Source organism: Stegostoma tigrinum, chromosome 1 (assembly GCF_030684315.1).
Source record: "Stegostoma tigrinum isolate sSteTig4 chromosome 1, sSteTig4.hap1, whole genome shotgun sequence".
Taxonomy (NCBI): Eukaryota; Metazoa; Chordata; class Chondrichthyes; order Orectolobiformes; family Stegostomatidae; genus Stegostoma; species Stegostoma tigrinum.
Window position 1 is genome coordinate 132,249,536 of NC_081354.1, and position 15,946 is coordinate 132,265,481.

The window sequence follows — 15,946 nt, forward strand, 5'->3', positions numbered from 1 at the left end:
TAAAATACTTACTTTAAAAAAGGGCGGATGAAACTATTAAGAACGTGAAAATAAATCTGCTTTAGATGCGAGGATTACCTAACATTGCTAACTAATTACTAAGTAAGCTAATTTCTGATGATTTGTGATCTTGTGTTGCAATAATTATATTGCATTTTAAAGAAATTAAGTCAACAAATTATTCTGACAGAAAGAACACCTTCAATTATCTGAGTACTGAATGGAGTTCAAATTCCCTTGGCACAGTAGCTATCGTAAGTGGAATATTCTTTACTGTGTTACAAAATCTTGAATATCTACCAGAACCACAAAAATATGCAGTGTGGTTTAATACCTTAACTGAAAGGGCATTACACCATAACCTAATATGAATACTACAGATATTTGTGATGAAGAGAATCAACAAAAGAGCTGCAGTATCGCCAGGACAAACACAGCATGCGTACAGCACAAATACAGTGTGCTACTTCATCACCACTTGTTTCTATGGAAACTCAACCTTTGGAACAATAAATCATGTGGCCTAGATGTCAACATTTTACAAGTCTAATTGGTGTGCTATAACTGAAAAATTTTCAGTTAGGCTCAATGGGTTTTCTATTTATAGCATACAATATAAACAAATTAAAGTTATACTTGAAAGAAAAGATTGGAGAAATAAAATAGAATTACCCTAAATGAATGTGATAATTAGTTTCAATGTATCATCAATTACATGGTATTTTGATAAGATAGAATTTTTAAAAAATCAGAAACAAATAATTTAGTTACAGATATTGCCTTTCCATGAATATAAAAATTTACTTGGTAATCATTAACTCAACATTGCTGCCAGAGACACCTTTAGTCAAGCAATATGACCAAGACTAAAAGCAAAACTTGGATTCAGAGATCAAAAAGTTGCATGTTCAGAACTTCAAGTATTAATTTTAGTTTTAATTTTAATATTTTGTGTTGACATAGATTTTATGAAATCACAAAACATATTTTGACTTCAATACAGTTGTTTTCTAATAGCACTGGAAAAGCACCAGATATTTGAAATACCTCTGTTATGTTATCACACTGTGAAAAAGGTACCTAGAAAGCTTTTTGCATCGGTATAAAATATTTATTGATTACAAAGCTATAAATTAGCTGGAATCATTCTGGTAATAGGGAACAGATTGCCTGGAGCATAAAGTTGTTTCTGACTGCTTAATCGAACAAGCTTTGCCAATGTGTATTTTCTCCTGATAAAACTTAACCTCATTCATACACCACCCTTTGGCAATAAGAACAGTTAATTAGCTCATGACATTGCAATTTCAGTTTGTTTAAAAAAAAAGCAATATATTAGTGAAAAAATTCCATACTGCTGAAAAACAGTAAAGCGAAAATCAGCTCATAATTGCACTTATATATTGTGTGCATTTTATCTCATAACCTACCTCTTTAACTCCTTGCACGACTTAACTCCATTTTTTGTATTGCACAAAATAATATTTTTTGTGATTTTGTGCATATGCATTACAAGTAGTAGCTTTATTCTGAATCCAGATAGCTTTTGCAGGTTATACAAAAGCTCACCATTAAGAAGCTATTTTGCTATGGTACAATCAACAGAATCATCAGCGAGGACTGACTTTACATCAAGAAAGCACAGCTCTCTGAAACATTCCAGGGACAACAGGAACTTTGTGGTTAATCAAGCCTTTTGTTTTGCTAATGTTGTCAAGGCTGGGCAACATTAGGTATAGACATACCCTTGTCAGGAAGAGCGTCCTCATTAGCGGTAACCCTAATACCCTTTCCACCATGCACTGATTCATGTTATGAAAGCAGGATAAAAGGAAAAAAAAAGTAGTGAGTTTATAGATTACAGCATCAAATCCTGTAGCAGTGGTAGATGAGAAAACTGTGGAAATAAACCAAAATCCAAACTTCCTATCCTCACCTGTATGCACAGTGAAAGAAGCTCAAAGTTTGTGGAGGTGAAACTCAATGCTAAATCCAAAGAACAATACAAAATGCAGAAGAAATAGCCTCCCTATAGCATTATTTTTACCAAATATGTACAGCAATAGGCTATATTCAGAAATCTCACCCCAAGTACAATATAGCTAACTTATAGCTTCAAAATTAAACCATAAAAAAGTCTCTTATAAGAGATCCTTGAAATATCTTGATTTACTTATCCATTCGAAGAAAATAATTAAATTTATACCCCAAACATAAAGAGTAATAAAATTTATTTTGACATCAATGAACATATGAAACAATAGCTTCAAATAATTATCCCAACAAAATTAGCTATTTAGAATTAATCAGACAGTGTAGTGCCTGGCTCAGTGAAGTTTGTGGGCTTTTTGAATGTAATTAAACCCTCCAAAATCATTTCAAAATTAGGCAACTAAAAATCTTGGAACCAGTTTACTCTCACGGGTAGATACAAAAGCCATAAGCTGTTCCATAGCTGAATTAATCAGATCTCTGCCCTCTGCTTGGGAGCCTGATGTCTGCTTTTTATGGAGTCTGCCACAAACAACGACAAAAAGTTTGAAGAAGGTCTGTCAATGCCACATTCTTGACTACGGAAAAGCAGCAGGATGGAAAATAGTGTAGAGTGAAGTTCACTTAGCTTGGTAAAATGTGGTGCAGGCCTGAATTTTTGAAAAGCCCCACAACTTGTTTCTTTGCATCCCTCTTACAGCATTCTTCCCATCATCTCCTTAGAATGGTTCACCACCTCCAACCACTTGTGGTACCATGAGCACCAGAATGTACAAGTAAGAATGGGCAGGTTAGCTGTTCATGGCTTAGCCTTATAGATAGTGATTTCTGTTTAATTTACTGATCATGGTTCCATTATTGGTTGCCATTGGATGAGTAGATTTTCTGAAGGAATACCTTTTGTACATCATTAAGTCTCACATAACCAGCAGGCATACTTCCTAAGAACTCTTGGTTAACCAATGGAATAGTTTATAAATAGAATTGTAACAATGGTTCAGTCTTTTAAACAGTGCAGTCACCCACAACAAATCAATTAAGGGCATCAAACATCATGACTGTGTTCTAAGCAAGTATATATTTGTACACATATATTGTAGACGTTATTATTATCCAGCATTTTTTGGACAGTAAATATTCATAATGACAAATCATGAAGGAACACACAGCACCAGATCTTCTGGGCACACTACATCTTAGCCTTATATTTGTCTCAAACAAAGACACCAGAACTGAGGGCAGTTCCTTGGCTATAGAAAAGTAGCGGGCTGGGACACTTCAACTGAACCAATTCACTACCACATTCTCAAGGGCAACTTGAGATGGGCAATAAATGTTGGCTCAGCCAGTGACTCCCATGGATGAATAAAACTAATCACTGGCTTATCCAATGATAAATGGGGGGAACCTTGAAGTTCCCCATAACTTGTTTTTTGGTCCTCTTAGAAAGTAGACCAAGGGACACATTTTGTTTTATTCTTGGGGAGATGGTACTGATGTGTCAGCCCGTCACCGCTCTCTGTTCCCCATGATACACCACTTCTTGCAAGGTTACAGACAAGAAATTGCTTCAAAAAAAGCGAAATGTACTATATAAAAATGACTCAGGTCTGCATGGAACTTAATTGCTTAAAAATAGAATTATTTGTACTTTGAAAATTTAAGTTACTCATCTTCATTCATTCCCTTTTATGGAAAGACAGTACATAGGCTACTAAGATATTAAAATGTGAGGCTGGATGAACAAAGCAGGCCCAGCAGCATCTCAGGAGCACAAAAGCTGACGATTCGGGCCTAGACCCTTCATCAGAGAGGGGGATGGGGTGAGGGTTCTGGAATAAATAGGGAGAGGGGGGGAGGCGGACCGAAGATGGAGAGAAAAGAAGATAGAGGGAGAGGAGAGTATAGGTGGGGAGGTAGGGAGGGGATAGGTCAGTCCAGGGAAGATGGACAGGTCAAGGAGGTGTGATGAGGTTAGTAGGTAGGAGATGGAGGTGCGGCTTGGGGTGGGAGGAAGGGATGGGTGAGAGGAAGAACAGGTTAGGGAGGCAGAGACAGGCTGGACTGGTTTTGGGATGTAGTGGGTCGGGGGGAAGAGCTGGGCTGGTTGTGTGGTGCAATGGGGGAAGGGGACGAACTGGGCTGGTTTCTCCCCTTCCCCCACCGCATCCCAAAACCAGTCCAGCCTGAGTATGTTACAGCTGGGCCATTATCATTGCCTTCCTCTTAGCTGGTACTCCATCTAGCGGGCCATCCTAACTAACAAACTTCCCTCCAACAGGTTCAGGTTATGCTGCAGATCTAATTTTCAAATCTATTTTTAATAATTGAATCAACTGTGACAAAATTGAGAACTCAAACCGATCATAATCTTTTGAATGGACCATTTTTTTCCTTGGGAATCCACATTTGATAGAAAATATAAAACAAAAATAAAACTAAAAATGATATTGTCAACTTTCAACATATCCATAGCATCATGTGCTGCTTTCCAGAAAGTTAGTATCATTTTTTTGTGGGAGAAAACTAACTGGTATGCACAAAAAAAATGTATGTCAGTGAACCTTTGAAGAGGGGAACGTCGACAAAGAAAGAGTGCCAGGTTTGCTCACTACTCTAAGCAGGAATACACAGATCAGAGTAACTACATTCACCCTAAGTGCTAAGAAGTGTTCTTTCAAAAACTTACCCTGAGCAGTCTGAGACTGGATGAATGTCTTGATGAGGGTATCTGTGGTTTGAGTGTAGAGTGAGAGCGCGTATCGCAAGGATTGAAGGTCTGGACTCTTCTCCAGGAAAGTCTTTTTCAGTCCATTTCCACCAGCATGGAAGTATTGCTGCAATGTCAAAGTTTGAACATAAACATTTTGACCTCCTGAATCACTAACACATGTCCCCACAATTTGATCTTCAGCTGTCATCTCAGATAACTTTCTAACAATCCTAACAAAATTATCACCAAATAAAAACCAGAAGAACTGCGGATGCTTTAAATCAGGAACAAAAACAGAAGTTGCTGAAATACTCAGCAGGTCTGGCAGCATATGTGAAGGCAAAATCAGAGTTAACATTTCGGGTCCGATACCCTTCCTCAGAGTATCACCAAACTTTAGCTGGTTAAAAAGGTCTTTCCCATATAAAATCAAAACAAAATGGTAAAAATTATACTTGAAATTTTACCATCTTGTGAAACTGTCATGCATTTAAATATTTGCAAATTAGTTCACAAGATGAAAATTTCCCCCTTTTCATGTATTTACAAGTAAAGCCTTTCCTGTACTAACTACCCTTCAAAGGGACATCAAATCCCAAGAACTGCTTTCTATATTTTGATCCAGTATGACATTTCATTGTTTTAACATTCTAACTTACATGTCATTGGTTTGCCAGCACATGAACAGATATGTGAAACACTGTAAATGCGAAACTAAGTAAAAACAGATTATGCTTTTGTTTGAGCTTAGTGAGTCAACAGAAAATGACCAATTGCATTTTAACCAGGTTAAAATATCAAGGGAGGAGAACACATTCCTAATTAAAGCAACTGCATTGTAATACTTACTTCATTTGCAGTTTTACCAACTTCAAGTGTTGTGATTAATTAACTAAAAAGTAATTCAATTTATTTGTATGCTCTAAACAAACTACAACAGTGCATAATTCCTGTTAGCTAGGATGGAATGATCACCCTCATACTAATGGCTGGATTGGCTCAGTCTCTTGGTTGGATTATTACAGCTACAGTGATGACAGTTTTTGCTTTAAGGTATGAGACAAATGTGAGATATTTCCAAATTGTTAAAGAGTGTTTACTCTAGTTTATTAGCAATATTTCACAGTCCAATCCTCTCTTGCCTTTCAAGCTTAAAAATAAACAATTAAAAAAAATATTTAGATTTAAATAAATGCAGTCAGAGATAGTTTAATAAAAGGTTACAGCATTCATATACTTGGGGTGGGAATTTTCCCAGATAAAATTAGCTTCTTTGTGATTTGAAACTAGTTCAATAATCTTAACTGGCATTATATTTTACATTCACGAGACAAATATTATTACACCACCTATCACATCAATTCCTGGTACAAAAGCCATGGCTAAAATGAAATTGTGGCTTTCAATATCTTAATTGAACAGGTGTTTTTGAAGCAATGTCAATATTATTAAAACAAACCTTAGAACCAACTTCTTATGAGGGTCAGACCAATGCTGGAATCTGGCATTTTCTTTTTTAGATGCTGATTTAATTACATGTATTTCAAAAGAATTATGAATTTATGGCAGAGCCCTTAGGAGCATTAACATACAGCGGGATCTGGATAAATAGGCCCAAAAATCCCTGAAGGTAGATAAGGTCGTCAAGAAGGCATACAGCACACTTGCCTTCATCGACTAGGGCATCAGATATAAAAGTTGGCAATGTTACAGTTGTATAAAACTTCCGTTAGGTCACATTTGGAATATTGTGCGCTGTTCCGGTCGCAGCAGGAAGCAGGTGGATGCTTTGGAAAGAGTGAAGAGAAGATTTAGCAGCACGTTGCCTGGTCTGTAGGTTTCCTACAAGCCAAAGATCCCAGCTGCTAATAGGAGACCACCATCATCGATGTACCCAAGAAAACGTATGCAGCGAGCCTTAATGACTACTGCCCAATAGCTCTGACTTCAATAATCATGAAGTGCCTTGTGAGGCTGGTCATGGCCCTCATCACCTCCAGTCTCCCAACTTGCCTCGATCTCCGACAGTTGTCCAACCAACATAACAGATCCACGGAGGATGCCATATGCCTAGCCCTGCACTCATCCCCATGAACATTGGAACATTAACTACGGCTCCACTTTCACAGAACATAGAGCAGTATAGGCCCTTCAGCCCATGATGTTGTGCCGAACATTTCCCCTAAAGGTCTATCTAACCTCCACCCCTACCTTATACTATCATCCATATGCCTACCTAACAGCTGCTTAAGTGCCCCAAATGAGGCCGACTCTACTGCCCCCTCTGGCAATGCATTCCATGCCCCTACCACTCTCTGATTAAAGAACCTACCTCTGACGTCTCCCCTATATCTACCTCCACTCACTTTAAAACTATGCCCCCTGATAATAGCTACCTCCAGCCAAGGAAAAAAGTCTCTGGCCGTCCACTCTGTCTACACCTCTGAGCATTTTGTACATCTCTATCAAGTCACCTCTCATCCTTCATCATACTAAAGAGAAAAGCCCTAGTTCTCCCAAACTTTCCGTGTAAGACCTTCCCGCCAGTCCAGGCAACATCCTGGTAAATCTCCTCTGCACCTTTTCCAATGCTACCACATCTTTCCTGTAATGAGGCAACCAGAATTGGACATAATACTCCAGATGTGGCTGAACCAGGCTTTTGTATAGCTGGAGCATAACTTCATGGCTATTGAACTCAATCCATCTATTAGTGAAAGCGAACACACCATACACGTTCTTTGCAACTCTATCCATCTGGGTGGCATCTTTCAGGGAACTGTGGACGTGAACCCCAAGATCTCTCTGCTCCATACTGCCAAGAATCTTTCCGTTAACCTTGTATTCTGCTTTCAAATTTGTCCTTCCAAAATGAATCACCTCACATTTTTCAGGGTTAAACTCCAACAGCCACTTCTCAGCCCAGCTCTGCATCCTATCAATGTCCCTTTGTAAACTAGAACATCCCTCCACACTATCCACAATTAAAACACACCTTTGTATCGTACACGAATTTACTAATCCACCCTTCCACTTCTTCATCCAAATCATTTACAAAAATCACAAATAGAAGAGGACCCAGAACAGATTCTTGTGGTATACCATTCGTAACTGAGCACCATGTTGAATATTTTCAATCCACTACCACCCTTTGCCTTCGAAGAGTTAGTCAATTCTGAATCCAACCTGCCACATTTCCCCCTATCCCACGCCTCCTCACCTTCTGTATGAGCCTATCACGGGGAACCTTATCAAATGCCTTACTTAAATCGATGTATCCCACTTCCACTGCTCTACCTTCATCCATGTGTTTGGTCACCTCTTCAAAGAATTCAATAAGGTTTGAGAGGCATGATCTACCACTCACAAATCCGTGCTGACTATCACAAATCAAACTGTACCTATCCAAGTGATCATAAATCCAATTTCTCAAGAGTCCTTTCCAATAATTTGCCCACCACTGACCTAAGACTAACTGCCCTGCAATTACTGGGGTTATCCCTATTCCCTTTTCTGAACAAGGGAATGACATTTGCCTCTCTCCAATCTTCTGGCACAATACCCGTGGACAGTGAGGATGAAAACAGCACCGCAAAAGGCCCTGCGAACTCTTCCCTCACTTCCCATAGAATCCTTGGATAAATCCCATCAGGCCTATCTTCAATCTTATCTATCTTCAAGTTCCTCAAAATTCCTGGTACATCTTCCTTACTAACATTCACCTCCTCTAGCCTGCGAGCCTGTTTCACACTGTCCTCCTCTACAACGAGGTCCCTCTCAGTTGCAAATACCGAAGAAAAGTATTCCTTTAGGACCTCTCCTATCTCTAAGTCTCAGTACACAAATTCCCTTTACAATCCTTGGTCGGCTCTACCCTTTCTCCGGTCATTTCTTATTCCTCACGTACATGTAAAAAGCCTTGGGGCTTTCCTTGATCCTATCTGCCAAGCTTTTCTCATGTCCCCTGATAGCTCTCCTAAGTCCTTTTTTCAGCTCCTTCCTGGATAACTTGTATCCCTCTAGAGCCTTTTCTGTTTCTTGTTTCCTAAAACTTATATAAGTATCCTTTTTCCTCTTAACCAGTCGTTTGACTTCTCTTGAGAACCAAGACTCCCTCGCTCGACTGCATCATCCCTCCCTGCTCGTGGCAAACATATCAAACACACAGTATGCATTCCTTAAACAATCTCCACATTTCAATAGTGCTCTTCCCTGACAGCATCTGTTCCCATTTTATGTTACCCAGTTTTTGCCTAACAGAACTGTAATTACCCTTCCCCCAATTATAAACCTTACCCTGCTGTCTGTACCTATCCTTTTCCATGACTATTGTAAAAGTAGCAGAGTTATGATCGCTACTGTAAAAATGCTCTCCTACCAGCAGCTCTAACACTTGGCATGGTGCATTGCCAAGCACCAAATCCAAAGTGGCCTCCCCTTGTGTTGGTCTATCTACATTCTATGTCAGGAATCCTTCGTGAACGTGCTGGACAAAATCCACTCCACCTGAACTTTTACAACTAAAATGTTTCCAATCAATACTTGGAAAGTTGAATTCACCCATGACGACAACCCTGTGACTTCCACACCTTTCCAATATCTGCCTTCCAATCGGCTCCTCCACTTCTCTGCAAATCTTAGGGGATCTGTAAAAAATCCCCGAAGTGACTGCTCCTTTCTTGTTCCTGACCTCAACCCAAACTGACTCCGTGAGCCTTTCAGTAGCTGCTATACTAACCCTGACTAGCAATGGCACTCCCCCGCCTCTTTTACCACCCTCCCTATTTCTTTGAAAGCATCTAAATCCGGGAACTTCCAACAACCATTCCTGTCCCTGGCTTACTGAAGTTTCTGTAATGGGCCACAACATCGTAGTTCCAAGTACTGACCCATGGTCTCAGTTCATCCGCCTTATTTTTGATATTTCTAACATTGAAATGCACCTCTCAAACCATCCCTGCGTCCATTATTATGCTCCATCTACCGCATTTCTTTATTAACAACCTCACTCCCTGTTGTGTCTGTTGGAAGGCTGAATGCCTCATTCTCTGAATTACAAATCTGCTCTCCTCCCCCTGCCAATCTAGTCTAAGCCATCCCGTATAGCTTGAGCAAACCTTCCTCCCAGGATATTTTTGCCCTTCCAGTTCAGGTGCAACCAGTCCTTACGAGACAGCTCCCAACTTCCCCAGAATGTGCTCCAATTATCCACATAATGGAAGCCCTCCCTCCTACACCAACCCTGTAGCCACGTGTTTAGCTGCACTCTCCCTATTTCCTACCTCATTATCACATGGCACTGGGAGTAATCCAGAGATAACTACCCTGTTTGTCCTAGACTTCAGCTTCCAACCTAACTCCTTGTACTCGTTTTTCACATTCTCAGTCCTTTTTCTACCTATGTCATTGGTACCAATGTGTACCATGACTGCTGGTTGCTCACCTGCCCCCTTAAGGATCTTGAAGACACGATCCAAAACATCACGGACCCTGGCACCCGGGAAGCAACATACCATCTGTTCATCTCATTCGCATCCACAGAACCGCCTGTCTGTGCCTCTTACTATTGAATCCCCCACTACATTTGTTCTCCTATTCTCCCCACTTTCCTTCTGTGCCACAGGGCCAGGCTCACTACCAGAGACCTGTCTGCTATGGCGTTCCCTTGGTAGACTGTCCTCCCCAACAGTATCCAAAATGGTATACTTACCATTGAGGGGAATGGCTACAGGGGATCCCTGCACTGCCTGCCTATTTCCTTTCCCCCTCATGACAGTCACCCAATGACCTTTATCCTGTACCTTGGGTGTGACCACCACATAAAAACTCCTCTCTATCACCCCCTCAGCCTCCCAAATGATCTGGAGTTCATCCAGCTCCAGCTCCAGTTCCCTAATGGTTTTTGAGGAGCTGGAGTTGTGTGCACTTCTCACAGGTGAAGTCAGAGGGGACACGGCAGTGACCCTTACTGCCCACATCCTGCAAGGGGAGCATGCAACTGTCCCTGCTTCCATTCCCTCTGCTCTAGATTTCCACAAGAATAAAAGAAACACCATTTAACACCATTATCCCCTCCAAACTGATCTCAAAACTGTGTGACCTTGGTCTTGGCTCCGCCCTCTGCAACTGGATCCTCAGCTTTCTTACCCATAGGCAGCAATCAGTGAGGACAGGGAACAGCACCTCAAAGAACAAAGAAAATTACAGTACAGAAACAGGCCCTTTGGCCCTCCAAGCCTGCACTGACATGCTCCCCTTCACAACCAAAACCCCCTATCTTTCTGGGGACCATATCCCTCTATTTCCATCCTATTCATATATTTTCAAGGCGCCCTTTACAAGTCACTGTAGTATCTGCTTCCACTACCTCCCCAGCAGCAGGTTCCAGGCACCCACCGCTCTCTGTGGAACAAATTTGCCTCGTACATCACCTTTTAAATTTGCCCTTTGCACCTTAAACCCATGGCCCCTGGTAACTGACTTTTCCACCCTGGGAAAAAACTTCTGACTGTCCACTCTGTCCAGGCCCTTTATAATCATGTAGATCTCTATCAGGTCACCCCCTCAACCTCTGTCGTACCAGTGAGAACAAAGCAAATTTCTCCATCCTCTCCTCCATTGCTAATGCCCTCCATACTAGGCAACATCCTGGTAAATTTTTTTCTACATCTCTCCAAAGCCACCACATCCTTTTGGTAGTGTGGGAGCCAGAATTGAACACAATATTCCAAATGCAGCCTAACGAAGGTTCTATAAAGCTGCAAAATTACCTGCTAATTTTTAAACTCAATGCCTCGGCCAATAACAGCAAGCAGCCTTGTTGACTACCTTTTCCACCTGCCTTGCCACTTTCAGTGGCCTGTGTACCTGTACACCCAGATCTGCCTATCAGTACTCTTGAGAGTTCTGCCATTTACTGTATATTTGCCATCTGGATTAGACCTTCCAAAACGCATTACCTCACATTCGTCCACGTTAAACTCCATCTGCCATCTCTCTGCCAAGACACCAACCGATCTATATCCAGCTGTATCCTTTGAAGGCTCTCATAACTATCCACAATTCCACCAACCTTTGTATCATCAGCAAACTTACTAATCAGACCAGTTACATTCTCCTCCAAATCATTTTTAATAGATTACAAACAGCAAAGGTCCCAACACTAATCCCTGAGGAACGCCACTAGTCACAGCCCTCCGTTCAGAAACATACCCTTCTCCAGTTACCCTCTGTCTTCTATGACTGAGCCAGTTTTTTATCCATCTTGCAAGCTCACCTCTGACTCAGTGCAACTTTACCTTCTGTATCAGCCTGCCATGAGGGACCTTGTCAAAGGCCTTACTGAAGACATGTAGACAACATCCACTGCCCTACCCTCATCGATCATCTTCATCACTTCCTCAAAAAACTCAAACAAGTTAGTGAGACACGACCTCCCCTTCACAAAACTATGTTGCCTCCTCCACTATAACACTTAACACTCCAGTCCTTAGCCCCCTACTGTACTCCCTGTACACCTATGACTGTGTTGCCAAATTCCGAATGAACACTATCTATAAGTTCGCTGACGACACCACCGTAGGGGGACTGATATCTAACTATGAGTCAAAATACAAAAGGGAGATTGAGGGCTTGGTGACGTGGTACAAGGAAAATAATCTGTCTCTCAACACCAGCAAAACTAAAGAACTGTTTATCGACTTCACAAGTAAAGGAGGAGAACATGCTCCCAACTACATCAACGGAATTGAGGTTGAGAGAGTGAAGAGTATCAATTTCCTCAGAGTGACGATAACCGACAACCTGTCCTGGATTTCCCATGCAAATGCGAAGTCAAGAAGGCATAACAATGCCTCTTCTTCCTCAGGCGGCTCAGGGAATTTGCTATGTCCATAAGGACCCTCATCAACTTCTACAGATGCTCCACTGAAAGCATATTGTCCAGGTGCATAATGGTTTGGTATGGCAACTGCTCTGGCCAGGACCGTAAGAAACTACAGAAATTAGTGTGCACAGCCCAGAAGCCAACCTTTCATCCATGGACACCACTAACATGGCTCGCTGCTGTGAAAAGGCAGCCAACATCACCAAAGAGCCATCACACCCTGGTAATGACCTCCTCCAACCTCTTCTGTCAGACAGAAGTTACAGAAGCCTAAACACATGCACGAGCAGGTTCAGGAGCAGCTTCTTTCCGGCCATTATCAGACTACTGAATGGACTCTAGCCTCAAATAATGTAGCCTGCAATGTAACTTGTATGCCTCAGTCTTTTTGATTGGTATATTCTTTGCTGGCTGTGATCTGCCTGTATTTCTCATAAAGAGGGTGGCGGATGCCTGGAATGCACTGCCAGTGCAGGTGGTAAAAGCAGGCACATTAGCAACATTTAAGGAGTATCTTGATAGACACACGAACAGGAGGCAAACAGGGCAATGGAAACCGCGCATGGGGAATAAGTAGCGGGTCTAAACAAAGATTAGGAATCAGTATAGGCCTGGTGGTCAATGCTGTATTGTATTAAAATTTCAAAATAAATGAGGCAATAACACCAGACAAGTGCATTCATATGACAACCCACTGTTATTTTACTGAACTAATAAGTATGTAAAAGAGAGAGTAAACACCTCTGCTAAAACAGTTGTCAGAGGACTGTCACTAAAATACATTAAATAGCCATTTACTACTATGATCAAGAGCAATTTCCAAACTATATAATTTATTTCTTCCCTGTCAATCAAAGTTTTATGAATTGATTAAAATAAATAAAGGCACAAAAATAATTTAAAATGAAGGTATAAATAAGGTGTCTTTTCACAGTTTAGTTTTACTTTTCGGTAACACTGACAACTGCCCCATCCAGAAATTTGAAACCTATTCGAAATAAAGTAACATTCACAAAGTAAACCAAATTGAAAATAGCATTACTTCGCACTACAACTCATTCAGAAAGGCAAAAAGCTGTGTCACAGTGTGGAAAAAATTAACTGCCAATTCTGTGATATAATGACTGGCATACTCATATAAAAAATGATGAAAAAACTCATTCAGGGAACAAACAATTAATCTCAAAGTACCATCTTGAGCCAGTCCTGAAGAAAATTAAAGCAAAATACTGTGGAAACCAGAAACATACACTGAAAATGCTGGAGAAACTCAGCATGTCCAGCAGCATCTGAGGGGAGAGGAAGTTGACAGAGTTAAATTCTAAGCAACAGAGAGAATTATAGAATCACACTGTACAGAAGAGGCCCTTTGGTTTATTGAGACTGCATCAATTTAAAAAAAAACTACTTTAAATGTACATTAGCCCCACTCTCCTGCTCTTGGTCTATGACTTCGAATGTTATGACCTTTCAAGTGCCCTTGCAGCTTTCAACAGTGCCCTGATGTTAATGACCTTTCAACTAAGGGAACAGCTGCTTTCAATTCACCTTGTCCATGCCCCTCATAATCTTATATACCTCAATCAGGTTCCCCCTCAGCCTTCTTTGCTGTAAAGGTGATAACCTGTGCTTGACCAGTCTTTCTTCATATCTAAGCTGCTCCATTGCAGGCAGCATCTGGTGATCATTGGAATCGAAGCGTTAATTGTTTCTCTCTGCACAGATGCTGCCAGATTTGTTTTATATGTATTGAAGACAAATGTTCACTGAATTGTGATGCTCAGAAACCATCAACTCATTTTTAAAAAATTGTAGGGAACCAGTGTTGAAAGAAAGTAACATTTGGTTGATTTTTTGACAAGGTCTGCTCCCAACTTCCAACCAACCAGATCGGTGCTGATCGACATCAATCTGATTACCCTGACAAATTTTAATTGTGCCTTTTGATTTGACTCCTTAACATTCTCAATCATTGCTAGTATGATGATTTTCCTGTGAAATATAACAAGCTGGCCATGTGTTGAAATACAAACAGCTTTAAAAACCTGGTGACTGACACTGACAGACAATCAGAAGAATACCCACAGGCTTTTAAAAAAAGTTGCTCTGATGAAGAGTCACCAGGCTCAAAACGTTAACTCTGCTTTGCCCCCACAGATGCTTCAGACTTACTGAGTTTCTTCAGCAATTTCTGTTTCTTTTCTGATATCTAGCAACCATACTTCTTTATCTCTGTGAAACAAGTTAGCTTTATGGGAAAAGAATGACATTACATTTTCAAATTTCCTGGAGTCCAAAATTTGCCTTCAGGTTTAAGTTGACATAAGATCATAGTGATTCACAACTTTTCTAATCTGCGTTAGATGGAATAATTCAGAATTAAAGCTGTATTCCTCTCACTTACCTTAATTGTGTCGAGTGCCAAATCCATAATAGCACATTGTTTTGGTGTAAGGCTTTTGGCTTCTTCCCGAACCATGTGATCCTAGAAAATTCAAATCTTGCACTGTTAGATATTTCATAGAAACAAGAATATTGCTCACTTGTACATATATATGAAGTGGCAAACTTCTTTTTGTCCTGACGAAGGGAATAAAATATTAAAATGAACTTATTTGGTGTCTACTAGTGAAAGATTTATTAGAAATCCAATGAAATCCTCAAAGTTTTGTGTGGAGAACCTCCTAATGACTTGAGAGCTGATCATAAATCTCAAATATTTGCAACAGCAAGACCTTCTTTGTTGTTAATCAAAGAACACAATAAGCATTTCTTGCTTCCACAAAGAACAAAACTACAAGTGATGAAATCTATAATAGAGGTGTGTCAGAGAATTGCATGACTGTTCATATTTGTTTTGGAATAGGCTTATAAAGTAATTGTAAGAGGTTAACAACAAGGTATTAGGGAATCTTTGTGGATGGGTTTTAACCCATTCTAATTTGTTTCCGTCCCACAGTTCTGTGAAACAGAATTTTTTCTTGGCTTCATTCTAGTGGAATTGAGAATGTGTTGTGGTAAGAACAGAATGTACCTGAAAATGCACATTTTTATTTCACTGGGACATTCTGAGTTCAAGTTTACTTGCAACCACTGGTAGAGACCGAAAACAAAGGTATTAATTTCTCATCTTTCTGTTGCTATGATTAATCCACAACATCATTCAAAACATACTGCAAAAGCACTTATTAAAAATTAAAAACTGATTCCAAATAGCATTCTTGCATTTTATGAGAGCACCATAATAATTTATATCTTTGATTTTGTTACAAACAAGAACTATATTTTAAAAAGACACCAAGCTTTCTTTCCTTTAAACACAGCACAAGCATTTCTCTATTCAACACACAGGTATA

At 40.2% G+C, this 15,946-nt stretch overlaps 1 protein-coding gene across 13 annotated transcripts in view; it reads right to left on the reverse strand.

Annotated features, from left to right (window-relative positions):
- LOC125453124 (protein unc-13 homolog B) overlaps window positions 1–15,946 on the reverse strand; it is a 495,854-nt gene that overhangs the window by 19,443 nt on the left and 460,465 nt on the right. For 8 of the 13 annotated variants that reach the window (XM_059648669.1, XM_059648650.1, XM_059648677.1 and 5 more), the window contains 3 exons: window positions 14,995–15,075; window positions 4,682–4,829; window positions 1,746–1,802 (listed from right to left, as the gene is read on the reverse strand). In XM_059648669.1, coding sequence (XP_059504652.1) covers window positions 1,746–1,802; window positions 4,682–4,829; window positions 14,995–15,075 — 286 coding nt within the window. The remainder of the gene's footprint in view (window positions 1–1,745; window positions 1,803–4,681; window positions 4,830–14,994; window positions 15,076–15,946) is intronic. The other 5 variants (XM_059648673.1, XM_059648694.1, XM_059648682.1 and 2 more) reach the window with 1 other exon arrangement.